The sequence below is a fragment of the Pteropus alecto genome, unplaced genomic scaffold (assembly GCF_000325575.1).
Source record: "Pteropus alecto unplaced genomic scaffold, ASM32557v1 scaffold338, whole genome shotgun sequence".
NCBI classification, from domain to species: Eukaryota; Metazoa; Chordata; class Mammalia; order Chiroptera; family Pteropodidae; genus Pteropus; species Pteropus alecto.
In genome coordinates, this window is record NW_006441995.1 from 3485819 (window position 1) to 3507206 (window position 21388).

Sequence of the window (21388 nt, forward strand, 5' to 3'; positions counted from 1 at the left end):
TGCTTTGTGACTTGGTAAGGAGTCCCAGAAATCAGAAACCCAGAACGGGGAAAAAATATGATTGATTGCAAAAATGGCCACAACCTTTCATCCCTCCTCTATCCATGCCTCTTTGCTATGGAAGTTTGTAGCTCTTTCCATCAAGAATAGTCTATTTCACCACTGCTTGAACCTGGGCTGGCCTTCTGACTTGCTTTGGCCAACAGAATGTGGCAGAAGTAGCAGTGTGTCTGTTCTGAGGCTAGAACTCAAGACGCTTTGCATACTTTATTGCCACAATCGTGAGAGCAAGTCTAGGCTAGCCTGCTGGAGGAAGAGAGACCACAAGGAACCAGAAACAAGATCATCCCAGACTAGCCAATCCCCAGTATCTGCCAGTGAGACTAGTTAAGACAATTGCTCAGTTGAGCCCAGCCCAAATTGCAAAACTGTAAATTAAATAGGTGGTGATTATTTTAATCCATTAGAGGTAGTTATGCAGCTAAAGCTTACTTTCCTGATGTTAAGTTTGGCAGTTGAGAGCCACTTAGGCAGCTCATTGCTTGAATTGCTCTGCTTATCCATACCATCATTGTCCTGGACGAATCTTGTGAGCATGAAAGCTGCTGGGTGAATAGTAGTACAAGGCTAGTTTGATGCACAAAATGCACAAGGCCAGTTCGTGTACAAGATGAGGCATTGCTTCACCAAATCTTCCTGATGGGTATGTCTGCAGGTTTGATAGACCAATCTGGAGAATCAGTACTCTACCAAGTTAGAGACTCAATCAGTGAATACAACATGGGATAATTGAAAGTTAATAGTAAATGACTTGTGGGAAGAGACACTGAATACTAGAATGAATGACTTAGTAAATGTTTTCCCAGGGAAAAAATTTAGGAGTGATATAATCATAACGACAATCTTGATCTACTTTTTATTGAGCACATGCCTTGTGCCAGGCACTTCACTAGAGACTTTATATACTTTTTCTCATTGAACTCTCATAAGGCTTTAACCCTCAGAGGTGGGTATTATTTTCAGTTTTATTGGTAAATATACTGAGGCTCCAGAGAGGTTAAGTAATTTACCTAAAGCTACGTAAATACTAAGTAACAGAAAGTGGATTCAGACCCCATTAGGAATAGATGTCTACAACTGGAGGGTTAAGTAGAGGCCAGTAGGAGACAGAGGAATGAAAAAACTGGCCTTTGAGCATGCCTTTAGCTCTAAGTTTTTGTTAAATTGTAGCAGATTTTTTTCTTGTAGTGAGCCTTAGACAACCAATGGAAACCAACCCAGAAGCTGACGGTAAACCAGGGCTATGGCATGGGCTGCTATTTTGCCTTCCAATGTTCATTCTTCTTTTCTCTGGAACAGAACTCCTGAATTTTAGTCAGGCACGTATCCATCTCAAAGGCACGATACTTCTCAGTTTTCTTTGCAGACAGCTGTGGCCCTATGAGTAACTTTTGGTCAAATGTGAGGTGAAGAGAATGTAGCGTTTTTCTAACAATTCCTCCTTCTTTTTGATTGCAGTACAGACAAGTTGGAAATTGAGCAGCAGTTTTAGGTCATACAGTGCAGCTAAGTTCCCGTAGTTGGAAACCAACCTTCTCAACGGAGGTGTTGCTGTAGCTGCCCATTTGCTGGTTGAAATCTCGACTCAGTTGAATGGTCCAGGCTGTGTCATTGATCTTCCACAGAGATTCTTTGAGCAACTGTGGTAAGAAGTGGAAGTTAGATAATAATGTGACTGTTTAATGTGCTTTCTTGGTATTTTTTGGTTACATTATTTTCAAAAGGAACTTTTTGCCTTAGTTTATTTTAAAAGCCATATTCCGTTATGTTCTGAATTCCAAGTTACACAGAATGTGGAAGTAACTCCAAGTAATTGCCTTCATTTTCCTCCTTAAATAAAAATTGCTTAAAGACTGAAAATAGAAACTAATCCATTCTGAAACTTGAAGTTAATGTTTTTCAAGTTGTCAATAGATTTGGAAAAACTCCATTTGTCAATGATAGTTTATTATATACCAAAAAAGGGACATTTTGGAATAAAGAATTAAATGTCTTGGAGAACCAATTAGATGTACAGGCACTTTTTGCTAACTAAATATTCCTAGTTTCATCAATGATTCAGAGCCAAGGACACAATCAGTCATCTGAACTCATGTCCTTCTTCATTGAACAATACATAAAAAAGTGTTTTTATTTTTCTGGAGGACAAGATTCATTGCAATTTCTAAAATCTATTATTTTTCCTGTATTTTCTCCGTTTCAAGCTTTGACACTTCATGTCAAAGCCAATGAAAGTATTTGTATGCATTTTCTTAATAGGAACTCATTCAGTGAGTGGGTCCTTTGAAGAGAAGAAATTGAACAGCCTTGGAAGTTTAAGGGGAAAAGGCACCTACAAACAGTTTTGGAAGAAGAAGGCTAGAAACACATTCAAGATTGGAAAAGGGAAAGAAACTGTTCTCAAAGCTTCTCTCTAGAGAAAGAACCTTCCTTTCTAGTAAAAACCATTATTTTAAAATGATATCAGGGAGTAAGGTAGGAATTTGGAGAGAGAGGAGAGATAAACATGTGTATAGTAAGAGAGGTGGATCCTATAATTAAGGACCGGGAGAGGAGAGCGGTCGTCAATTTAAAATCTCATATTGAACACAATTTGCTCTGGGGAGTCTCCAAAACATGTCAGTTTTCAGGTACCACCCCCAGAGAGTCTGATTCTGGATGTGGTGGTGCTGGGAGGTGGAGGTGCTGTGGAAAGGTCACTGAAAATTGACATTTTAAAAGAAGCAATAGGTAAATTTCCTATTAAGGTGGTTTACGAACTGAAACTCTGCTAGATTAAAAGCTCCCTGCCCATTGGTTGCTTGACCTCCTCCTGTAGGCTCTTGGGATCAAAATCCTCCTTGTATAGCCAATGTTCAACTCTTGTCTGCAATTTACTGTTTTGAGAGATTTGGCATTGTCTGGGGCACTGTTTACTTGTGAAGGTCCAAAAAGTCTTTGGGTGAAAGAAGGAGATTCTTGCCTGGAAAAGAGGCACAGTATGGCTCTTTGGTTTTTAGAAATCAGGAAAAAGACAGTGAGAAGCAGATAGAGGAAGAAATGGAGTTGTATTTAGGACCACAGAAGTGAAAATTATGTTAATCCATGTTTCTTTATATGAATGGTAAAATAATGCATTTGCAAGGAGAGAAAACACCCCTGAAAATTGGAGAAGATTTAAGAAAGACATAGAGAAAAATATTAGTAACTGAAATCTTCAAAAGTGTCATAAACTCTTAATCAAATTGGAGACTAAGGATTGTTGCTAAAATTATGTGATTTAAAAAGCATAACTCTTAAATGACCCCCTCTAACATTCTAGTGCTTTTTCTAAGAAAAGGAAATGTTGTTTACAGCCTCTTGGAATTCAATTCTTTTTAGTTAAAATGGATAACTTTAGCTGATTTCATCACCCATCAACAATTATGAATCTATCCTTACCTGAAGCAGCATGGTTTCCCATAGCACAATACTAGTGTTCTTTCCTAGAAAAAGAAATTAATGCAATAACTGCAAAAAAAATCAAGATTCGTTTGTCCCTTGCCAAGTCCCCAGTGGATGCTGGAGTTCATTTCAAGCTAAGCATAGGATGGTTATTTCAGATGAAATTTCCCATATCGCCAACTTTAAAGTGCTAATCAGATAGGTAGAGGGTCTTTGATTCATGATAAAATCTAGGCTTTTTGCTAATTTCAACAGTGACTACTGAAATGGCCATATTTCAGTACTCTAATGTGGTTGAGTAGTAACTTTTTAGAACAATACCAAAACAGCGTGTTTAAATACAAGAAAAAGACCAGGGCGAAAGCAAAAGTTCCTGCTAAGCGTGTCACCACCTGGTCTTCTTGTAGTGTAAGTATTTGGCAGAGAAATAGAACATAAGGAATCAGAAAAAAAATATATAGCTTCTGCCTTGCGTATCAAGTTCATTGTTTTTATTACCTATAAAGAACGGTAATGGCTTTAAACAGAGAAAATGATGCCTTGTTTCTTTGTATTCTTGCCTCCTCGGATAAAGACCTGATCCCACTCCCTTGTACCTTCTAGAGGCTGCAGGAGCTCAGGCAAGCGTTCTTTCCATAGGTTTATCAATTTGGGGTGAATTATCTCAGGCACTATCTTCAAAAGTCCTATTGCACCAGCCCCACATAATTTCCCTAAACTGGCGAGCATAGATATTACCTGAAAGATAGAAGAGAAAATGCTAATTGACTCAGGGGTATTTAAAAGGCCATCTACATTTTCCTTTTTACTATTAGCTAATCTTTTCACAAATCATCACAGTCTATTCTTACTTGTTCAAAAGCAAAAATCAACGGAAGGTACCAATACTTAGATATATTTATTAATTAAACAAGCACATGTGGAAATAGTGCTTGAGTAAATGATACATATGGGGCAAAAAGAAGAGAGGAAAATCTAAACAATAGACACGGAAGTTGTTTGAATGGTGCTTATGGATCAGATTCAGTCTATGTTTATTTTAAAATCATAAAGTTTAACAATCATTTCAGAGTGAGAAGATAATCCCACTCTGAGTATTATTAGTATAGCAGAACATTTTTTTTAATACCTTTAGTGTTTCTTTTAATTTGGAGTATCTATATAATTTTTATTAGCATTTATTTGGAACTGAATTGTCTATATTGGCTTAAATTTATCCCGCATTGGTTTTCTGTAACTAACTCACCAGAAGTCTGGCCAGTAGCTGTTGTGGTGAAGGAAGTTTCACTAGAAAGAGAAAGCAATTTTCATTATTGCTATGCGAGCTAGAAAAATTCATATTGGGGTTGGGTATGTGATCAAAGCCCTGTAGCCTTTCTGGAAATGAGACTCTCATAAGAGAAATGTTTTACTGTGTTTTTGAATGTACAAACCAGCTCCTGTAGAGATGACAAGTGCTGTCGACTCCATGGCATTATTCTTTTTTCTCTCCTCGGCCATAATCAGAATTCTGATGATACTAAACAGGTATTCCAGAGTTTCTGTATATTCTTCAGGTACTACAAAAGTCAGGATTCTTGGCCACAGCACCTGTGGAAAAGATAGGGCAAGATGCAAGGATCGCTTATTCTTTTCCATGATTTTTCTTTGGTTCTCACTGTGTGTTTACCTCTGACTTAGAAAAAAAATTTTCTCACTTATTATTTTGCTCAAGGTCAAATCAAAATGAAATTATTAAAAAAAATCTTTTCACAGCACATTCATTTTCAGATTCTGGATTTAGTGAATGTTGGTTAGTGTTTCTCCCCGAAGTTGTTGCTGGAACTTGGGGCAGGATGATTCTTCACTGTGCGAAGTGTTCTGAGCACGGCAGGAAGATTCGCATCCTTGGGCTTCCCTCACCAAGTGCCACCGGCTAAACAAACCCTCTGATCCACTTCAATTGCTCTTTTAAAAAAGTTTTCATTAAATCAATCTTCTGTTGCCTCCTGGCTATGCCATATATTTCTGGCCCCTAAATCTTTTCTCAGATTGTTTTATTTAAAGGAAAATACAGATTCCAAGGCTCAAACCCTTGAAGTTCAGATTATATTAGGCCTAGAGCGAGGCTAGGAAGGTGTGCTTTTTAACACCTTCCCAGATAAATGGGGGAAAGCTTAGCATTTGTTGCATTAGAATCACCTCTCGCATCTTAACAATGTGTCTAGGTATGTTAGGAGAAGAAGAGAAATTATATTTTAAGATACTTATAAACTGGCATTTGCTATCCAGATATGAGAGATTGTTAATTAATGAACCAATACCCGTTTTTGAGGAACTACTAAATGCTGGGCACTGAGCATCACAGCAACCTTCTTCTAGCCAGAGCATCAATAGCTGATGACCCACGGAGTACAAACTCATGTCTTTACTCCTAAATGGGCAGCAGAGCCTTAAAAAGGTGATTGAAGTAACTACAAGTGGTGGTAAACAAACAAACAAACAAACAAACAACCCTTACCTGAGGCATTCCAATGACTAGTGGATCCAGCGTTTTTAAGACCTCGAGGCTTGTTTCCCGGACAGATTTCTCCCCCTTTTCATCCTCATGGGAGTTAGGTTTCATCGGTTTCTCCTTTAAGAAAGATGAAACAGGTGACTTGTTAATAACTCTTTCTGTTGTTCCCCTCTGACTGCGCCTAGATGTGTTCTCAGACTCTGGGGTGAAGAATGCAGTCGCTCAACTTAAGGGGCTCATGGAATCCAGCAATCTTGGTCGTCAGCATCTGATCCTTGCTTTAAAATGTTCCTCGGAGGAATGGGTTAGAAAAAACACTCTTGGCTTACGCAGAAAAGCAAAAATTGTGAGGATCCTTGAACTGTCGATATCCCCTCGCTCCCTCAGGCCTTTGCTATTTTCTCTGGGGCAAAAATTTTTAAAGACACTGCTTCCCGGTGAAGTGGACTGTAAATTCAGTCCACTTGCTAAGATCACTGCTAAGATCACTGATGCTTTTCAGGCTATTCATCCAAAGGAAGCCAACTCCGGTGCAGCAAGTCTTGGTATCCCTCATTTTCTCTAAACTGTTTGTACTTTCTCTGCACCTCTCCAAAACACCCCTAAGCCTTGGAGGCCAGGTTGCCTCTTCCTTAGGGAAAACTGTGACTTAAGCTACCTTATATGCATTATAAGTTAGAAGTGATAACAATGAGAAGGAACTGAGAGCACTAGAGGTTGAAAAATTTATCAATAGGAGTAGTAAGACTTAAATATAAGTTTTAAGTCTGCTATTAAATTGAACCCCTACCATTTCTTTTAAAACCCAGTTATTTCAACTGTTCTTGTTATAGTGCAGCACTCAAAACCACAACCTCTTCATACCAGATTCTTGTTGGACATTGCAAACTGAGAGAAGACATAATTGATCAGTGGCCATCCTTCCCGGGCTTCGATGTAGCATTTCTCACACATAGTTTGGATGAGGAGGAGGGTGGAATTCCTCACCTAGAGTAAGAAAAATGCATTTGCAACATTCTATTACAGTTGAGTAGAATAGAAATTTAGTTTCTCTTACTCTTTTTTAACCTTCATGGATCATTCAATGGGAATCCTTTCCAAAAAAGTATAAATTGAATTATGTTACTATAATAGATGGAGCAGGTTATGATTAAAAGTTCCCTGAAAAGGCTCTCTTTAACTAAAATCTTTCTCCCTAGCTCCCAAGATATGTCTTCTATTATTATATATTATGAAATGTTGGTAAATTTAGGCTAAAACACTGCCTCACTTTAAAAATCCTCAGTGAAAGATAGCACACTGAGGTCAAGTTCCACAACCCCTTATCCACAAATTCAAAATCCAAACAACTCTGAAAACTGGAATTTTGTTTTTTAAATTTGGTGCCAACTCATTGGTTGGAAAAATCCAAACTGAGCCGCTTTAAAGCTATTTGTACTCTTTACTTATCCTATGCAGTGTGGATATCCATACATTTTTCTTATAGAAATATTAATGGATCTGATTGTAGGCTACTGTCACAATAATGTTTTTCTAAAATCTGAAACATTGTGAATTCTGAAATATATCTAGCTCTAGGGATTGGACTAAGGGATTATGGACCTGTGTTACAAGTTTTTAATACTTAGACTTCAGTGAATTTATTGGATTGCTTCTCTGGAAGATAGAAAGCTCAAATTTAATTCCTTATTGAATGGGTCTTTTGATGGAGAGTGGGAAGAAAAGAAAAATTGGGAACAAGGAGGCAGAGATACATGGTGGCAATTAGCTATTAGCATAAAGTTGCCCAGTAGTGCCCTGAGTGAAGAAAAAGAGGTACACCTTCTCTCTATTTTTGCCTGAGGAGCTGGCCTTCCTTAAAGTTTCTGTGCTCTTTTATTCTACCCTCACATCTTCTAGTAATCCTTCGATTGGCTTGCCAGTTGCTGGATCAGGTTTTTTTCTATACAATCACTCCATTGTTAGTCACTGCATAGCGTTTGTTATTTTAAACATAGTCACTGGCAATCAAAGCTTCTTATGGGAATTTTCTCCACTGGCTTCTATGTAGGGCTTTGATCCAAACAAAATACAAAAAATTACAAATAATGGTAATTTAAAAAATTTGTTCCAGCATAAGTTCTAAATCTTTTCTAACATGAAATCCTTTAATCAAATAATCAAGAAATATCAAGCAATCTATTATGTGCAAGACTTGCTCCCGGTGCTCCTGGCTGGAAAATAAGATATCTGTGCTCAGAACATGGTGCAGGAGTTATTATTTTTTGGAGGAAGATATACTATCTTAATAATTAGCAATTAGTTTTTAAACCCTCTATTTGAAGAACATGGCCCAGTGATGCTCTGAGCCAAAATCTTTTTTCTATTGAGACTAAATGTAAGTTAGAACTTTACCTTCATTCTGTTTATTTTGGGGAAAGATGGAGTTCTTTTAAAAATAGAATTGACTACTGAATTCATTGTAAAGTAATCTCGCAATTAGATCCTTAACCAGTCAAACCATTTTCTTTACTCTTAAAACTACCATCGACCAAATAAAAGTCCCCATTAATTCTCTTACTTTTATACTGAGGTCACCCATGACAAATCTGACTGTTCTTTCAATTGAAATGATGTGATCCCTCAACCTGGGCTCTGAAAGACAGAGGAGGAAATAGAGAGGCATGACTCAGCAGGAGTACAGCATGTTCTATGATTGATGAAAGTCCATTAGAGTTATGATACATAATTACAGGGTCTCTTGTCTTTAACATTTTCCTTTTCGAACTCTCAAAAAACGTCGATTGCTTTCTTTGCTCGCTATTATATTGGTTTCATCTTGTTTAAATTGTTAGGGTCTAAAGTGGATTCAACACATCACGCCCAGTGGAGCAGGTTTAAATTTTGTGAGACTACTTCATGTTTTCTGTTTGATCCTTCAGTAAATCCCACTGCTAACTAAATTTTGAAAACTATTATAATGTAGCACAAAAACAAATGATCATATTTTATTAATCTAAGATATCATCAATGTTATGAGGCACCATTAGTTTATATTACATCAAAAAAAGAAAAACTATAGTAGCTAATTATAATTTGAAATATGATCAATTATAGGATGTATTTCAATATCAGGAAAATGTGTGCACTTCTTGGAATTAAGGAAATATGATAGTTCATTAAATTCTGCTCTTTTTAAAATGTAATAATCTCCAGAATATTGTGCATTTTTCTCACCCATCCTATTTATTGGGCCACTTAACCAGCTTACTAGATCTTCTAAATTTCAAATTCATTTCTCAAATATTCTACTCATCATTCTCAACTCAGTGCATTAATAAATACCATGAAAGAAGAGAGGTAACTGAAATGCCTGTTTAAAAGTGGAAGATGGTAGACAACCAGGAGGACAGAGCTTCACTTGAATATGATATTCTATAAATATCCCAAAGACACAGGTTAGGGTTAGAGCATGCGTAAGTTTCAGTTTTCTTCTCGCTCCAAAATAAACCACTCTGGCTTCATCCCTATTGCTTACCTTCAGCACTGATAGCTGATCTTAGCAAAGTCAAGACTCCCCTTCGAACGACTTCATTAGTACTTCTTATCTGTTCATCAAAAAATTCTATCAGGTCTGCAGAGTTGGAATGGGCTGCAGGTTTAAGAAATACTGGGGTCATAAAAACTCATTTTTCATCTTAAGTAAAATAGTTGTGTATAAGGAGAGGGAAATTCTATGAGGATTGTTAAAGTTGCTCTTAGGTTGGTGGATAGATTTTATTATGTCCTTGCTTCTTTAGTAATCGTGACACTATTTAAGCAGTTTGGTCACTAAGAGCTTTCTATACCTAAGCCCACTTCTGTTCATACCTGTGTATTTGACTGTATTTGGAGATTAGGTTCTTTGCAGATGCAATCAAGTTAAGATTAATAGACATAAGTCACTAGGGTGAGCCCTAATTCAATATGGCTGATGTCTTTTTTTTTTTTTTCCATGTTCAATACACACTATTTATTGGGTTCTGGCAGATACACCAGTGGTACAAACCAAAGCTTGTGTAAATTGCTCTTTTGCTTATATTTGAAAGTAAATGTGTAAGCTAATTTCTGATGCAACCAACAACAGACAGGTCACACCCATAATCTCTAATGCCATAAGAGGTTTATATACAGGTTTCAGAAGTATCATAATTCACTCAAAACCATTAGACATCATGTATTAAGCTGACGTCTTTATAAGAAAAGGAGAGGAGACATGGAGGTACAAGGAGAACACCTTGTGAACATGGAGGCAGAGACTGGAATGAGGCTTTACCAGCTGTGAAGACAAAGAGAAACACAGGTAGAGCAGGAAGCAGGCAGGAGTGAGGAAAGGCCTGGCTAGAGTAAAGCAGTTTGGGTTGAAAGTTGTCAAAGATAAAGTGAAACAGTTAAATAGGCTGAGACAGAACAAAGTCTAGAAACCGAAGTATTAGTTAGAAAACTAGAACATAATAGAAAGGTGTACAAAAGTAATAGAAATGATATATTTGAGGGAGGACGTAGGTTTGGGAGGTACAGGATTGCTCTCGTCTTTCTCCTTCAGGGACCATGTTAGAGATTACCAGGGAGAAAAAAGTATAACTTTGGGTTTGACACAGTTTGAAATAATTTTCTATCTTTAGGGTTACCAACTCACCCTGGTTTGCCTGGAAATAAACCCATGCGTATATGGTCAATTAATTTTTGACCAAGGAGCCAAAAATATTCAATGGGGGACAGGATAGTTTCTTTAGTAAATGGTGCTGGGAAAACTGGATAGCCACGTGCAAAAAAAATACCAAAAAAAAAAAAAAAAAAAAAAGGAAAGGGAAAAGAAACTGGATTCCTATTAAACCATACACAAATTTAAAATGAAGAGGGATTAAAAACTTGAATGTAAGACCTGAAACCATAAAACTTCTAGAAAAAAAGATAGAGAGAAAGCACCTTGACACTGGTTTTGGCAATGAGTTTTTGGATTTGACATCACAAACAGAGGCAGCAAAAGCAAAAATAACCAAATGGGACAACATCGAACTAAAAAGCTTCAGCTCAGCGTAGGAGACTATCGACAAAATGAAAAGGTGACATATGGAATGAGAAAAAAATAATTGTCAATGATATATCCAATGAGGGGTTAATAGTCAAAATACATATGAGATTCTTCTGGTTTTAAAACTTAAAGTTTTATCTCCTTAGAAGTTCTTTAGTCCTGGGATGATTAATCACTCTATATATTACGCTCCTCTTGGGAACAGGTGAGGTAGGGACAGGCACAGAATACTACGAGTTGCAGAAACATTTTGTGTGTATATGCGTGAAAGTAACTAATGTGACAGTGTGCACACCCGTCATCATTGTCATCATCACTTGGAGACATTTTTATTAAAAGTCTTCTGGATGCTTAGTCCTACCTAGAATGAGGAAGCAACTGGAAGCTTCAATTTCATTTTCCTTTACCGAAGGCTCTTGAACTCTGCACACCTGAATCAGAAGGGTAGATGTTAAAAACAGAAAACCAGTGAAAATGAAACAATCAGGTGGGACAGCATGGTCTTCTTACCTGGTGGAGTAAATTGATGAAGATGGCTCTTTTCAAGCCCCTTGGAAGGCCAATATCATAAAGGACTGCTGCAGTCAATATTTGTTTTAGACTCTAGAATGGAAGCTCTCAAAGGTTAGCTGGAGGCTGCCCGTGAAGCAGCAAGCACAGGATGGGAAGGCAAATAATTATTTTTTGTGAGGAAAACAAACCCATAACTTTTCTGCAGTTATGTTTTGTTTATTTGTTTTTAGCTATATATTGCACTATATATATTAAGTTTTTCTTTCCAGCCCCTCTACCTTGTTCAGTGCCTCAGCAGCCTTAAAATAAAATTCTCAATTCCTTTTCCAAGTTTCCATTATCCAGCTATGCCAACCTCTTGTCTAGTTTGTACTCCTTAGGAAGTATTTATGTTCAGCTGCCCAAACAGGTATTTAAGTTCCGTAGACCCTCTGGGACTTAATATCTCTTAGGATGGTCGCCAGCTGACTCTCTGAATCAGTTCCTGTAGAGAGTGGCTCTTACCTGAGTGACATGGAAGTCAATCTCTTTGTCTTTATACTGATTCAGGAGCCAGGGGACCTGACCCAGGGCGTAGTCACAGAGGTCTTCCCGATGGAGCAGCAGGCTCACTGTGGGGCCATGGGCCTTAATGATGGACAACACCTACAAAGGCCGCAAACAAAGACCATTTCTGGTAATTCAGGATGCTTTTTGTACATTTCTAAGAAATACAGGAGCTTTAGACAGCCCCCCAATATATTCTTCACTGCTTTTTAAAAAAGATATATATAAACTCAGCTAGTTTTTAATCTATTTTTAAACTTTAATTAGTTTCAAGTATACAGTACATTGGTTAGACATCTATATAGTTCGTAAGATGATCCCATTTTTCTAGTCGTCACTTACATAAAGCTAATATCCAAATCTGTGTATCCCGTTTTTGCTTTTCTTCTTAAGGCCGATTCTGAATATCTCCAAACCTACTATTATCTCCGCTTGGGTGCCCCATGTTCAAGTCAAAAGGTTTAAAATTAAACCCATTTTTCCCTGTTTTCATCCTGTTTTTCTCATCTTGATTAATGTCTCAAAGACCACTAAAGTTGGAAATCTAAGCATCATTGTAGGTGCCTCCATTTCCCTCATTATACACATCCAGTTGATGCCAAATCCTGTTGATTTTATTTTTCAGCATCTGACTCCTTTGATCTGTACTATGGGTACTATATTAATCAATCCCCTTAGCATTTATCACCTGAAATATTTCTATAGCCTTCTGACAGGCTTGTCTTGTTCCATCCCTATACATTGTGTTCTACCCCTATATATTGTGATTTTTCTGGCACTTAAATCCTGGTTTAAAATCCTTTAAAGGTGTCTCATTTCTTAAAAAAAAAAAAAAAAAGTCCAAGTTCCTGAGCAACATTCAAGGCTCTTCCTGTGTGGCTAAGACCTTTCTGGTTTCATTTCCTTCTGCTTTTATATCCCCTTTCCCCCATCCCTGTCCCTTTCTCCCACCAGACTCACTCAAGTGTGCATGTGCTCCCATCTCTGACCTATGTTTCAGTAGGTTTTAGTCCCTCTTTAGGGAATGCACCTTCCCTGTAGTGAGTGACTTCACGGGCTGCAAGCTCACTTCCAATGGCACAGCCTTTGTAGCGCTCACCGTGGGAGTTAAGAGCTCCTCTCTCTGTGCTCCCCTTTAATTCATGTACCTTCCTGTCACTTGTCTAACTCTCCTGTGGGAAGCTAGGAAAGTAGTCATCGAATTTGTATTAAATTTTATTTTCTAGACGTCTTGAAGGAAAGACTTCTACGGGATATTTAAAAAGTTTCATGTTTGCTAATGATTAACTATTCTAGCATGTTAAAAAATAAATGCTTTCGTAGTTTAAAGTACAGAAAAGAAACTGAACTAGAGAAGGTAGCTAAGTGTTAAAGCTTGTATAATATAGCAATAAAGAAATCTAAATAGGATATAATTTAGCATACTTTAAAAAATGATAGCAATTAAGCAACTTAAAGATGGGATTATATGTGCTCTTTGTGATCTATTCTCTATAAGGTATCACATATTTTGAAGCCAAGCACATTCTTTAGATGTTATTTGATTTCATTGTGATACTGTCGTTTTTCTTAATCAGTAACTCGGCCCAAATATGGGTTATAATGTATAAGACATGAAATAGCTAATATTCTATATATTTTACTCATTTTATCTTGTTCGTTGTTCTCTCCACACACTGGAATGTCATTTCCATGAAAATGGGGATTGTAGTCTATTTAATTACCATCGTATCTCCAATATGTGGAACAGTTTCTGGCATGTCATGGAGACTCAATAAATATTAGTTGAAAGAATGAATAAGTAGTGATCGAAATAGGAAAAAGAAAAGATTTGATAAACTTGATAAAATACAACCCGTAGCTTTCCAAAAGAAATGAGATTAATAATCATGTGAAAAGAAAAGAAGTTCAACCAGCATGGAAAGAAAGCTGGTTGGAGGCATGCTGAGGCCCCCACTCACTTGCGTGGGTGAGATCGTGGGTGCCCACTTCTCCATTATATATCGGAACAGCATGAAGATCTTGTCAGATAGTCGGTTGGCATCCAATCTGGGATAAGGAAAATCTCTCCAGTGGTTGACATACTCGTAAATGGCCTTGCTGAACTTCTCCAGGGCTGCATTTTAAAAACAACCACAGACTGAGAAAAATATAAAGACAGGAAGGACCATAAAATAATTTGAGAAAAGAGTACTGATGATTAGCAAATACAGTGTAATAGTTTCTATAGAATCTTATGATTATGCCAAATAAACATATAAAAAGTGTTAAAGCCACATTAATGAAAAGTAAAATAAAACCAAAATGTGATACTACTACATACCATACAGAATGGCTAAAATTTAAGATAGTCAGTGTAAAGTGTTGACAAGACTAAGGTACAGCTTGTGTTTTTATATATTGCTGGTGGAAGTATGAATTCATACAAATACTTTGGAAAGGTGTTTGACATTATATATCAAAGTTGAATATGAGTTCTCTGTGACCCAGAGGCATAATCATTAGATATGCATACATATAGGCACTAAAAATCTTGCACGAGAATGTTAATATTAGGGTTTTTTTCTTTATAATAACCTCAAACAGAAAACAGTCCAAATATCTGCTAACAAGTAGAGTGGAAAAATAAATTGTAATTTAGACATGTAATAGTGCATAGAAATTAATACAAACTACAGCTACACAAAAAAACATGCATGAATCTCACAAACAGGCAAAACTAATCTATGGTGTTATAAGTCGGGATTCTGAGAGGATAGAGAGGGTGATAATTAGGAGAAAAAGATGAAGGAGGCTTCTGGGATGTTAGTAATGTCTCACTTCTTGACCTGAATGTTGGTCAAATAGATAAGTTTACTTCGTGACAGCTCATCAACCTGTACACTTACAATTTGTATATCTTTGTGGGTCTGTTTTACTTCAATAACATTTAACAAGACCTTGGGCCTACAAAACTGTTTGGGCCACTAACCCATATATATTTGCATCAAATGAATGAAGTAACATTATTTTTTCCTTTAGCCTTCATTCTACCCCTTTCATTGATGATAGAGAAAATTCATAGTTTCTCAAGAATATCTCACATGCAAAGAAAACTCTAGAAAAAATGTCAACTCTCTTAGCTTTAGAGCTGGCCATTTATTGGCTCACTAAAATTCCCTCCAAACTCTTTCTGATAACTTCAACATGCTACACTTCAACATAATCTTTTGTGCATGTCTGTGTATGTTGGTGCTTGTGTATACCTTGCACTGACTTATAGATAACATGAGAGAAGAGATAATGTCTTGTCTGTTGATGGTATCCAAAGCAATGAGTATAATGTCTGCTTATTTGCTGATTGATTGAATGAGGAGATAGATAGGTGGATGGAAGGCTATTTAATTTTATACCTGTTCTTTAGTGGCAGTCAGGCAAAAGTTGCTTTAGGACCAAAGGGAATGAGATAATTCCCTTATTCATTGCCATGATTTCTCATTTTATTTCCTTTTACTTTCTTTGCTGTTAATTTTGCAGGTAGAAATGCTATTAGAGGTGCCGAAATTTATTTTCGGAACACAATGTTAGATGTGATAGCAAGCAAGGGTAGTTAAAAAGTATTGAAAAGTGTGCTAAGTGCGCTAATCTACTATAGTTATTAAGTCAGACTGTCATTATTTCAACTTGGCTCTGCCACATACTGGCTGAGTGACCTTAGGCAAGCTGTTTAACCTTTCTAACCTTCCATTTTCTCGTCTTTAAAATGGAAGAAAGTCTACAGCCATGCCACCCTGAACAAGCCCAAACCTGTCTGATCTCGGAAGTTAAGCAGGGTCGGACCTGGTTAGTACTTGGATGGGAGACCACCTAAGAAGACCAGGTGCTGTAGGCGTAAAAAATAAAAATAAAAAAATAAGGGATTGTAAGCTAACAAGGTCCTTGCAATTTGTGAGGTCAACCAAGGGTTACCTTGCCTAAAACAAAATCTGTAGGCGAAAAAAATAAAAATAAAAAAATAAGGGATTGTAAACTGACAAGGTCCTTGCAATCTGTGAGGTCAACCAAGGGGTTGCCTCCCCCACCCCCCAAATAAATAAGTAAATAAATAAATAAATAAATAAATAAATAAAATGGAGGAAAAATGTTATCTACCTAATGAGGTTGCTGTGAGGGCTAAATGGAATACCCAAGACAGTGCCCAGGTACATAGTCAATTCTCAATATACATCAGATAGAAATATTACCTGCATTAAAAACAGAACAAGAGAAATGGGCAAAATAGAACAGAAAATACTTTGTTGATAGATAAGGAAGACACTTTATAAATATTATAAAAATAGTAGTATTGGGGATGTCGGGAGTGGAGGGGTCCTGGCACTCACTTCATTTGATGTTTTTAGAGGTGAAACCAAGATTGAGAGACAGGAAGAGGCACCTGATGACTCAGTGGCAGATCAGAGACAAGAATCCAGGTCTCCAGATTCACCGAGAAAGCCTCTTATGTGCTATAAATGCATTTTCCTAGGAATTCCAGGGCATGTTCTGCTCCATAGATTCTTGATTACTATAAATATATTGCAATTTGGAGGTGAAGGGGATTTATGACCCTAATTTGTTTACCTATTTTTCTTGATTTTATAATTGGTTGTATTTTGATTAGATTGTTTACTTATTATTATTGCATTATTGAATTATAAAGAAATGCTAAAATTTACACAATTGGTAAGAGCAAGTAAGCTCTCATAATCATCATTGTAAAGAAATTATGATCCAAATAAAGCAAGTGGCTAGTAGAAATGGTGACTATATAGGGCAGTGGAAAGAGTATAGATTGGGGGTTATATAGACCTGATAATGAATGCCGCCTCTACATCTCATTGACTATGTCACACCTTGGGAAAGTTGCTTAATATCTATGACCCTCAGTTTCTTAGCTGTAAAATGGTCTAATATGTACTTACTTTGCAGAATTGCTCTGAGGATTGAGACAACTCCCTGCAGAGGGCCTCCCATGTGGTAGGCACTCAGTAAATGGTAGCTATTCTTATTAGAAAGGACAAGGCTGGAGTAAATGAAGAAATACAACAGTTGCTCAATTCATAGTCTGGTCTTAACCAAGGAAACCACAGGGATACCCACCGACACAGAAAGCTCCCTTCATCCTTTCCTCCTCGGCCAGCCTGAGCATGGTTTGCATGGTGAGCAGGGTCATCATCATGAAGGGGATACTCTGGGACACTGCGGTGAAGGGTGAGAGAGGAGAAAGGCATTACCTTCTCACAGTGGGGAGTTCTGTGACTCCTCCTTGTGTTAACAACAAGCATTTCAAAGCTGCACGGGGAAGGCCATAATGCCAGGCTACAGTTAAAGAATCAGGGAATCAGGCTTAACATGAGATCCTAGCCATACAGCCACCTTTACCTATGTTTAGTAGCAATTACTTATTTGAATATTATTTTATTAATGTTAATCCCTCCCAACAGAACTTGCCTGTATCCCCAGGGTCTAGCACAGGCAATTGGTACTTAATGAATATCTGTTAAATAAAGTGGTGTAGAAAAAAATCATAAGAAACCCTTAATTTATGTAAGCAAGTATTCAGTGCTTTGCAGAATATGCCTTGTGGAAAATGTGCTTCTACAAACACAAAGTTGGGGGAAAAGGGAGGTGAGGATAGGAGAAAGTTCAGACAAATTTCAAGCAGCATAGACCAATGGCAGCTGGCAGGCTCATCTATGCCCATCAACCGTTGCCTAAATCCCTCTACCAATATGCTTTAGTTTAGCCCAAGGTAAAGATGCTCTCCCTTCTGCCGTTTTCTCCCATTGCGATTTTCAACAATTAGTTAGGGCAGTTGTTTCCCAGGAAAATAAGGAGAGTATTCCCTTCATACCATAACTGGTTGCTAGTTCAGCCAGGGCAAGCACAACAAATTCATCCGGTAGCTCCAGGATCCTGAAGTTACTTTGTACTTCATACATCACAGAATTGAAATCATGTGCAGCAAGAGACACCAACACCTCACCAGCTAGCATTCTAATTTCCCTGAGCATCTGAAAAAAAAGAAAATGACAATAACAAGTAGAGGAAGAGCAGAGTGAGTCTGCAGAGGAGACATAGAATAGATACTATTTATAAGTTTCCTCTGCTTTGGGATGTTTGCAAACCCAGGGTGGAAGCCTCAAAGGGAGGTGTCAGTAGCTGAGAAAGCAGAGATAATTTAGTGCTCTTTTAATGGGGTTCTGTGGACTTGGAGTCACTACATATTTCCTTGCTAATGGATCAGCCACCGTGAACATAGAATTTATGTTTCATGTTTGAGTGATATGAATTACTCTGCTAAAATTCTGAAGGCCATGATGAAAGGAAACTGGGGCTAGAAGTCTAGAACTTTGGGTTTCGGTACTGTTCTGATATAATAATATCTTTAATATTAGAGATATCTAGAGGGACTTCTGCTTTTGGTAATGGAAACCAGGCAAATTTGATCAACTCTGCGACTGAGGAAAATAAAAAAGAGTTGGATAAGATATTAAAAAATGTATACTTAGAAAAACAGAGAGTTTATAATACAGAGTGGAATAAATTACTGAGTTGAGATCTGGAAAAGACTGGAAATCCAGAGAGATAAGCCCAGCACGTAAGGCTGCTTTGCAGCATTGAGACGATAATCTCACCCTGGTCATCTCACCTTTCATCTTTTGGTCTAAGACCCTTTAGGGCTGCATTCAGATGGAAGGTTAAATTGGTCCTCCATGTACTGTACTCCAACTTTGAGTCACAGAAATTGCCAAGAAAATTTCAAGTGTTAGTGCTCTTGGCAAGTAAATAAGTAAACATCCTTTCTGGAAGAAAATACTGTTACCCTAGGACTCAAACTATTTCTACAAATAATTTTTTAGATCCAATGCCTAGCATGCATAGATAACTAGGCACATGAAGAGATAAGAATTTATATGAAAGACAAGAAAACTGGCTTCTAGTTATTTGTTCTGTCAATAGATACCTGTTACTTTGAAAGAAATCTCTCCAAGTGTTAACTTCTTCATCTAAAAGTGGATTGGATAATATTACCTCTAAAGTCTTTCTTAGCTTTGCCTTAGTTTCTTCCTCTGTGAAAGGGTAAATAATAGGTACTGTAAATGTACCCAAGTTATTATGAAAAAGAAATAAAAGTGATTTATGGCTTTGGCAGTGATATTAAAAAAACTTATATATGTCTACATGGGTGCAGTTGGGCTACTCAAAGACTTGTTGCTGGCCCTGAGGCCGATTCATCATCAACAATCAAACTTACATTGTTGTCTCTCATGTCCTTAGAAGCATAATAAATCAACCTTTGGACAATTGCATCATCCAAGATGTCAGTATTCTGAATAATTGAAGAAAGATGGCTATAAATGTCTTCCTGTGAAGATACAAGGGATACACAGAAATATGAGTTGCAAAAGTAAAGGAATCAGATGAAGTCCAAAAGAACAGCGCCATTAAACCAAGCAATGTATTTGTACTACACAATGGATTTTATGTATCTTAATTGGGGCTTCCCGAACATAATATGCATCTTGAGAAGTCAAAGGCTTTTATGTAGAGCTAAGTTTATTCTAAAGATTATTTTAATGACTACATTTCTATGGCAAAACCTAATTGACAACAGGAGTAGGCTCCCTGAGAGATCAGTGTTATAGGGCACTCGGCAGAATGGAAATGCCCATCAATCTAATTGTTGCTGTTGTTACCAGGGAGTGACTATGGTTGTGAGAAACACAAAGTGATTACCAGAGAGGCTGTTAAGTTATGAAATTTGTTCCTAAGAGAGATTTAGAGTCCCCTGCTTCATTCATGCCTTTGTGGACAGAAAGTTGTGAATCTTTTTGGATAGAGCTGCAGCTTCTGGGAATCGTATGACTTGACTGGGTGCTGTGTGTGCTGGCTCTTCTCAGTCTCTTAGGTGGTTATGTGGCCTTCGGGAGATGAGAGACCGATGTTCTGAAATCTCCAACAGCCTCGAGGTGCTGTGCCCATGTTTACAATGTGAAACAACCCTGTTTGCATAAGAGATTCTAATATGTAATCAGGTATGACAACCACTGGATTAGAGATAAAGGGGTGGGCATTGCCCTTCACAGGGGGGGACCTATTAAATCATGACTAAAAGCATTCTTTCAGAGTCAGACAGGCTTGTGTTTAGATGTAGCCCTGCTGTTCTTAGGCAAGTCATGTAACTTCTCTGTGCCACACTTTTTCTTAGTTGTCAAATGGAAATCTTGATACCTACCTTATAAGGTTTTGAGGAATGATTATAATACAATGTGCTATTGTTTGGAAGGCATCTAGCTAGCATTCTACCTCCTACATAAGTGTTCATTGAAGGGTAAGTATTGTTATTTTAATTAAAGGTCGATGAAGCCAGAATAGCCTTTAAATCCCAGAGAAAAACATCTCTAGTTGTAAGATAGCATTACAGATGCATAGGAGAGATTTTAGGGATTTTCATAGGTGCTCTCAAATTACACAGGAGGCTCTAATCCCCATGGTTGTAGGTCCAACATTACTCTCTTTCCACATCTGCCTGTAAAAGGTTATGGAAAGGGGCATTCTTTTGTTAGCTTCTAGAACTAGATACTCTGATTCCTCAAATGCCAAATATAATTGTTTGGACATTATAATGACTTTCATTATAAGTGCACTTTCTGATAAATTGATGTATAAGAAGCCAGAGAGAAAAGAAGAGGTTGAAGCAAAGAAGGATGTATATGAAATCTTGCAATATCTGGCTTAGAAAAAGTGAATGAGAAAGAGATCTTTTTTCTATTTTTCTTACCTTGCTAATATTATCTTCCTTGTTCAGCATGCCGAGAGTGAGGTTAATATCTCCAAAAATCTCTAAAATGCACAGAAAAAGAATTAATGTTCTTAACAGGAGAAAAATGTTCTCTCTCTCTCTCTCTCTCTCTCTCTCTCTCTCTCTCTCTCTCTCTCGCTCCCCCCCCCCCACCCCGTCTCTTTCTTCCTCTTCCTTCCCCCACCTCTTCCTCTTGCTTTGCCCCTTTTCTTTTTCACTGCAAGCTCTGTGTTGGCAGGAATTATATCTTATCCATATTTCATATACATGACAAACTTGAAAATAGACTATTGTTAGTGTCTTTTTCAAAATCTGAAATGATGTGGAGGGGTAGATAAAAGATGCTAGATTTCTATTTATCCCTCCAGTCATGTAGGCTTCGCCTTACATACACTGTCTAGCAAGGCTCGGCCCTCAGATTCCAAGAGCCGAATCCCTTACACCTGACTTCACCCCCTCCAGGTTCCTTTTT

The 21388-nt window shown here is 37.5% G+C and overlaps 1 protein-coding gene and 1 pseudogene across 1 annotated transcript in view; one reads left to right on the forward strand and one right to left on the reverse strand.

The window, feature by feature from the left end:
* MROH2B (maestro heat like repeat family member 2B) overlaps positions 1–21388 on the reverse strand; it is a 54006-nt gene that overhangs the window by 31653 nt on the left and 965 nt on the right. Inside the window, exons 2-18 of the mRNA XM_006919520.2 lie at positions 20896–20957; positions 19369–19479; positions 17965–18124; positions 17211–17309; positions 14054–14208; positions 12051–12191; positions 11544–11636; positions 11395–11464; positions 9498–9611; positions 8541–8614; positions 6845–6967; positions 5984–6097; positions 4917–5073; positions 4730–4770; positions 4080–4221; positions 3481–3524; positions 1593–1700 (exon numbers count right to left, since the gene is read on the reverse strand). Of these exons, the coding sequence (XP_006919582.1) occupies positions 1593–1700; positions 3481–3524; positions 4080–4221; positions 4730–4770; positions 4917–5073; positions 5984–6097; positions 6845–6967; positions 8541–8614; positions 9498–9611; positions 11395–11464; positions 11544–11636; positions 12051–12191; positions 14054–14208; positions 17211–17309; positions 17965–18124; positions 19369–19479; positions 20896–20957 (1808 nt within the window). The remainder of the gene's footprint in view (positions 1–1592; positions 1701–3480; positions 3525–4079; positions 4222–4729; positions 4771–4916; positions 5074–5983; positions 6098–6844; positions 6968–8540; positions 8615–9497; positions 9612–11394; positions 11465–11543; positions 11637–12050; positions 12192–14053; positions 14209–17210; positions 17310–17964; positions 18125–19368; positions 19480–20895; positions 20958–21388) is intronic.
* Positions 15845–15963, forward strand: LOC112486106 (annotated as a pseudogene).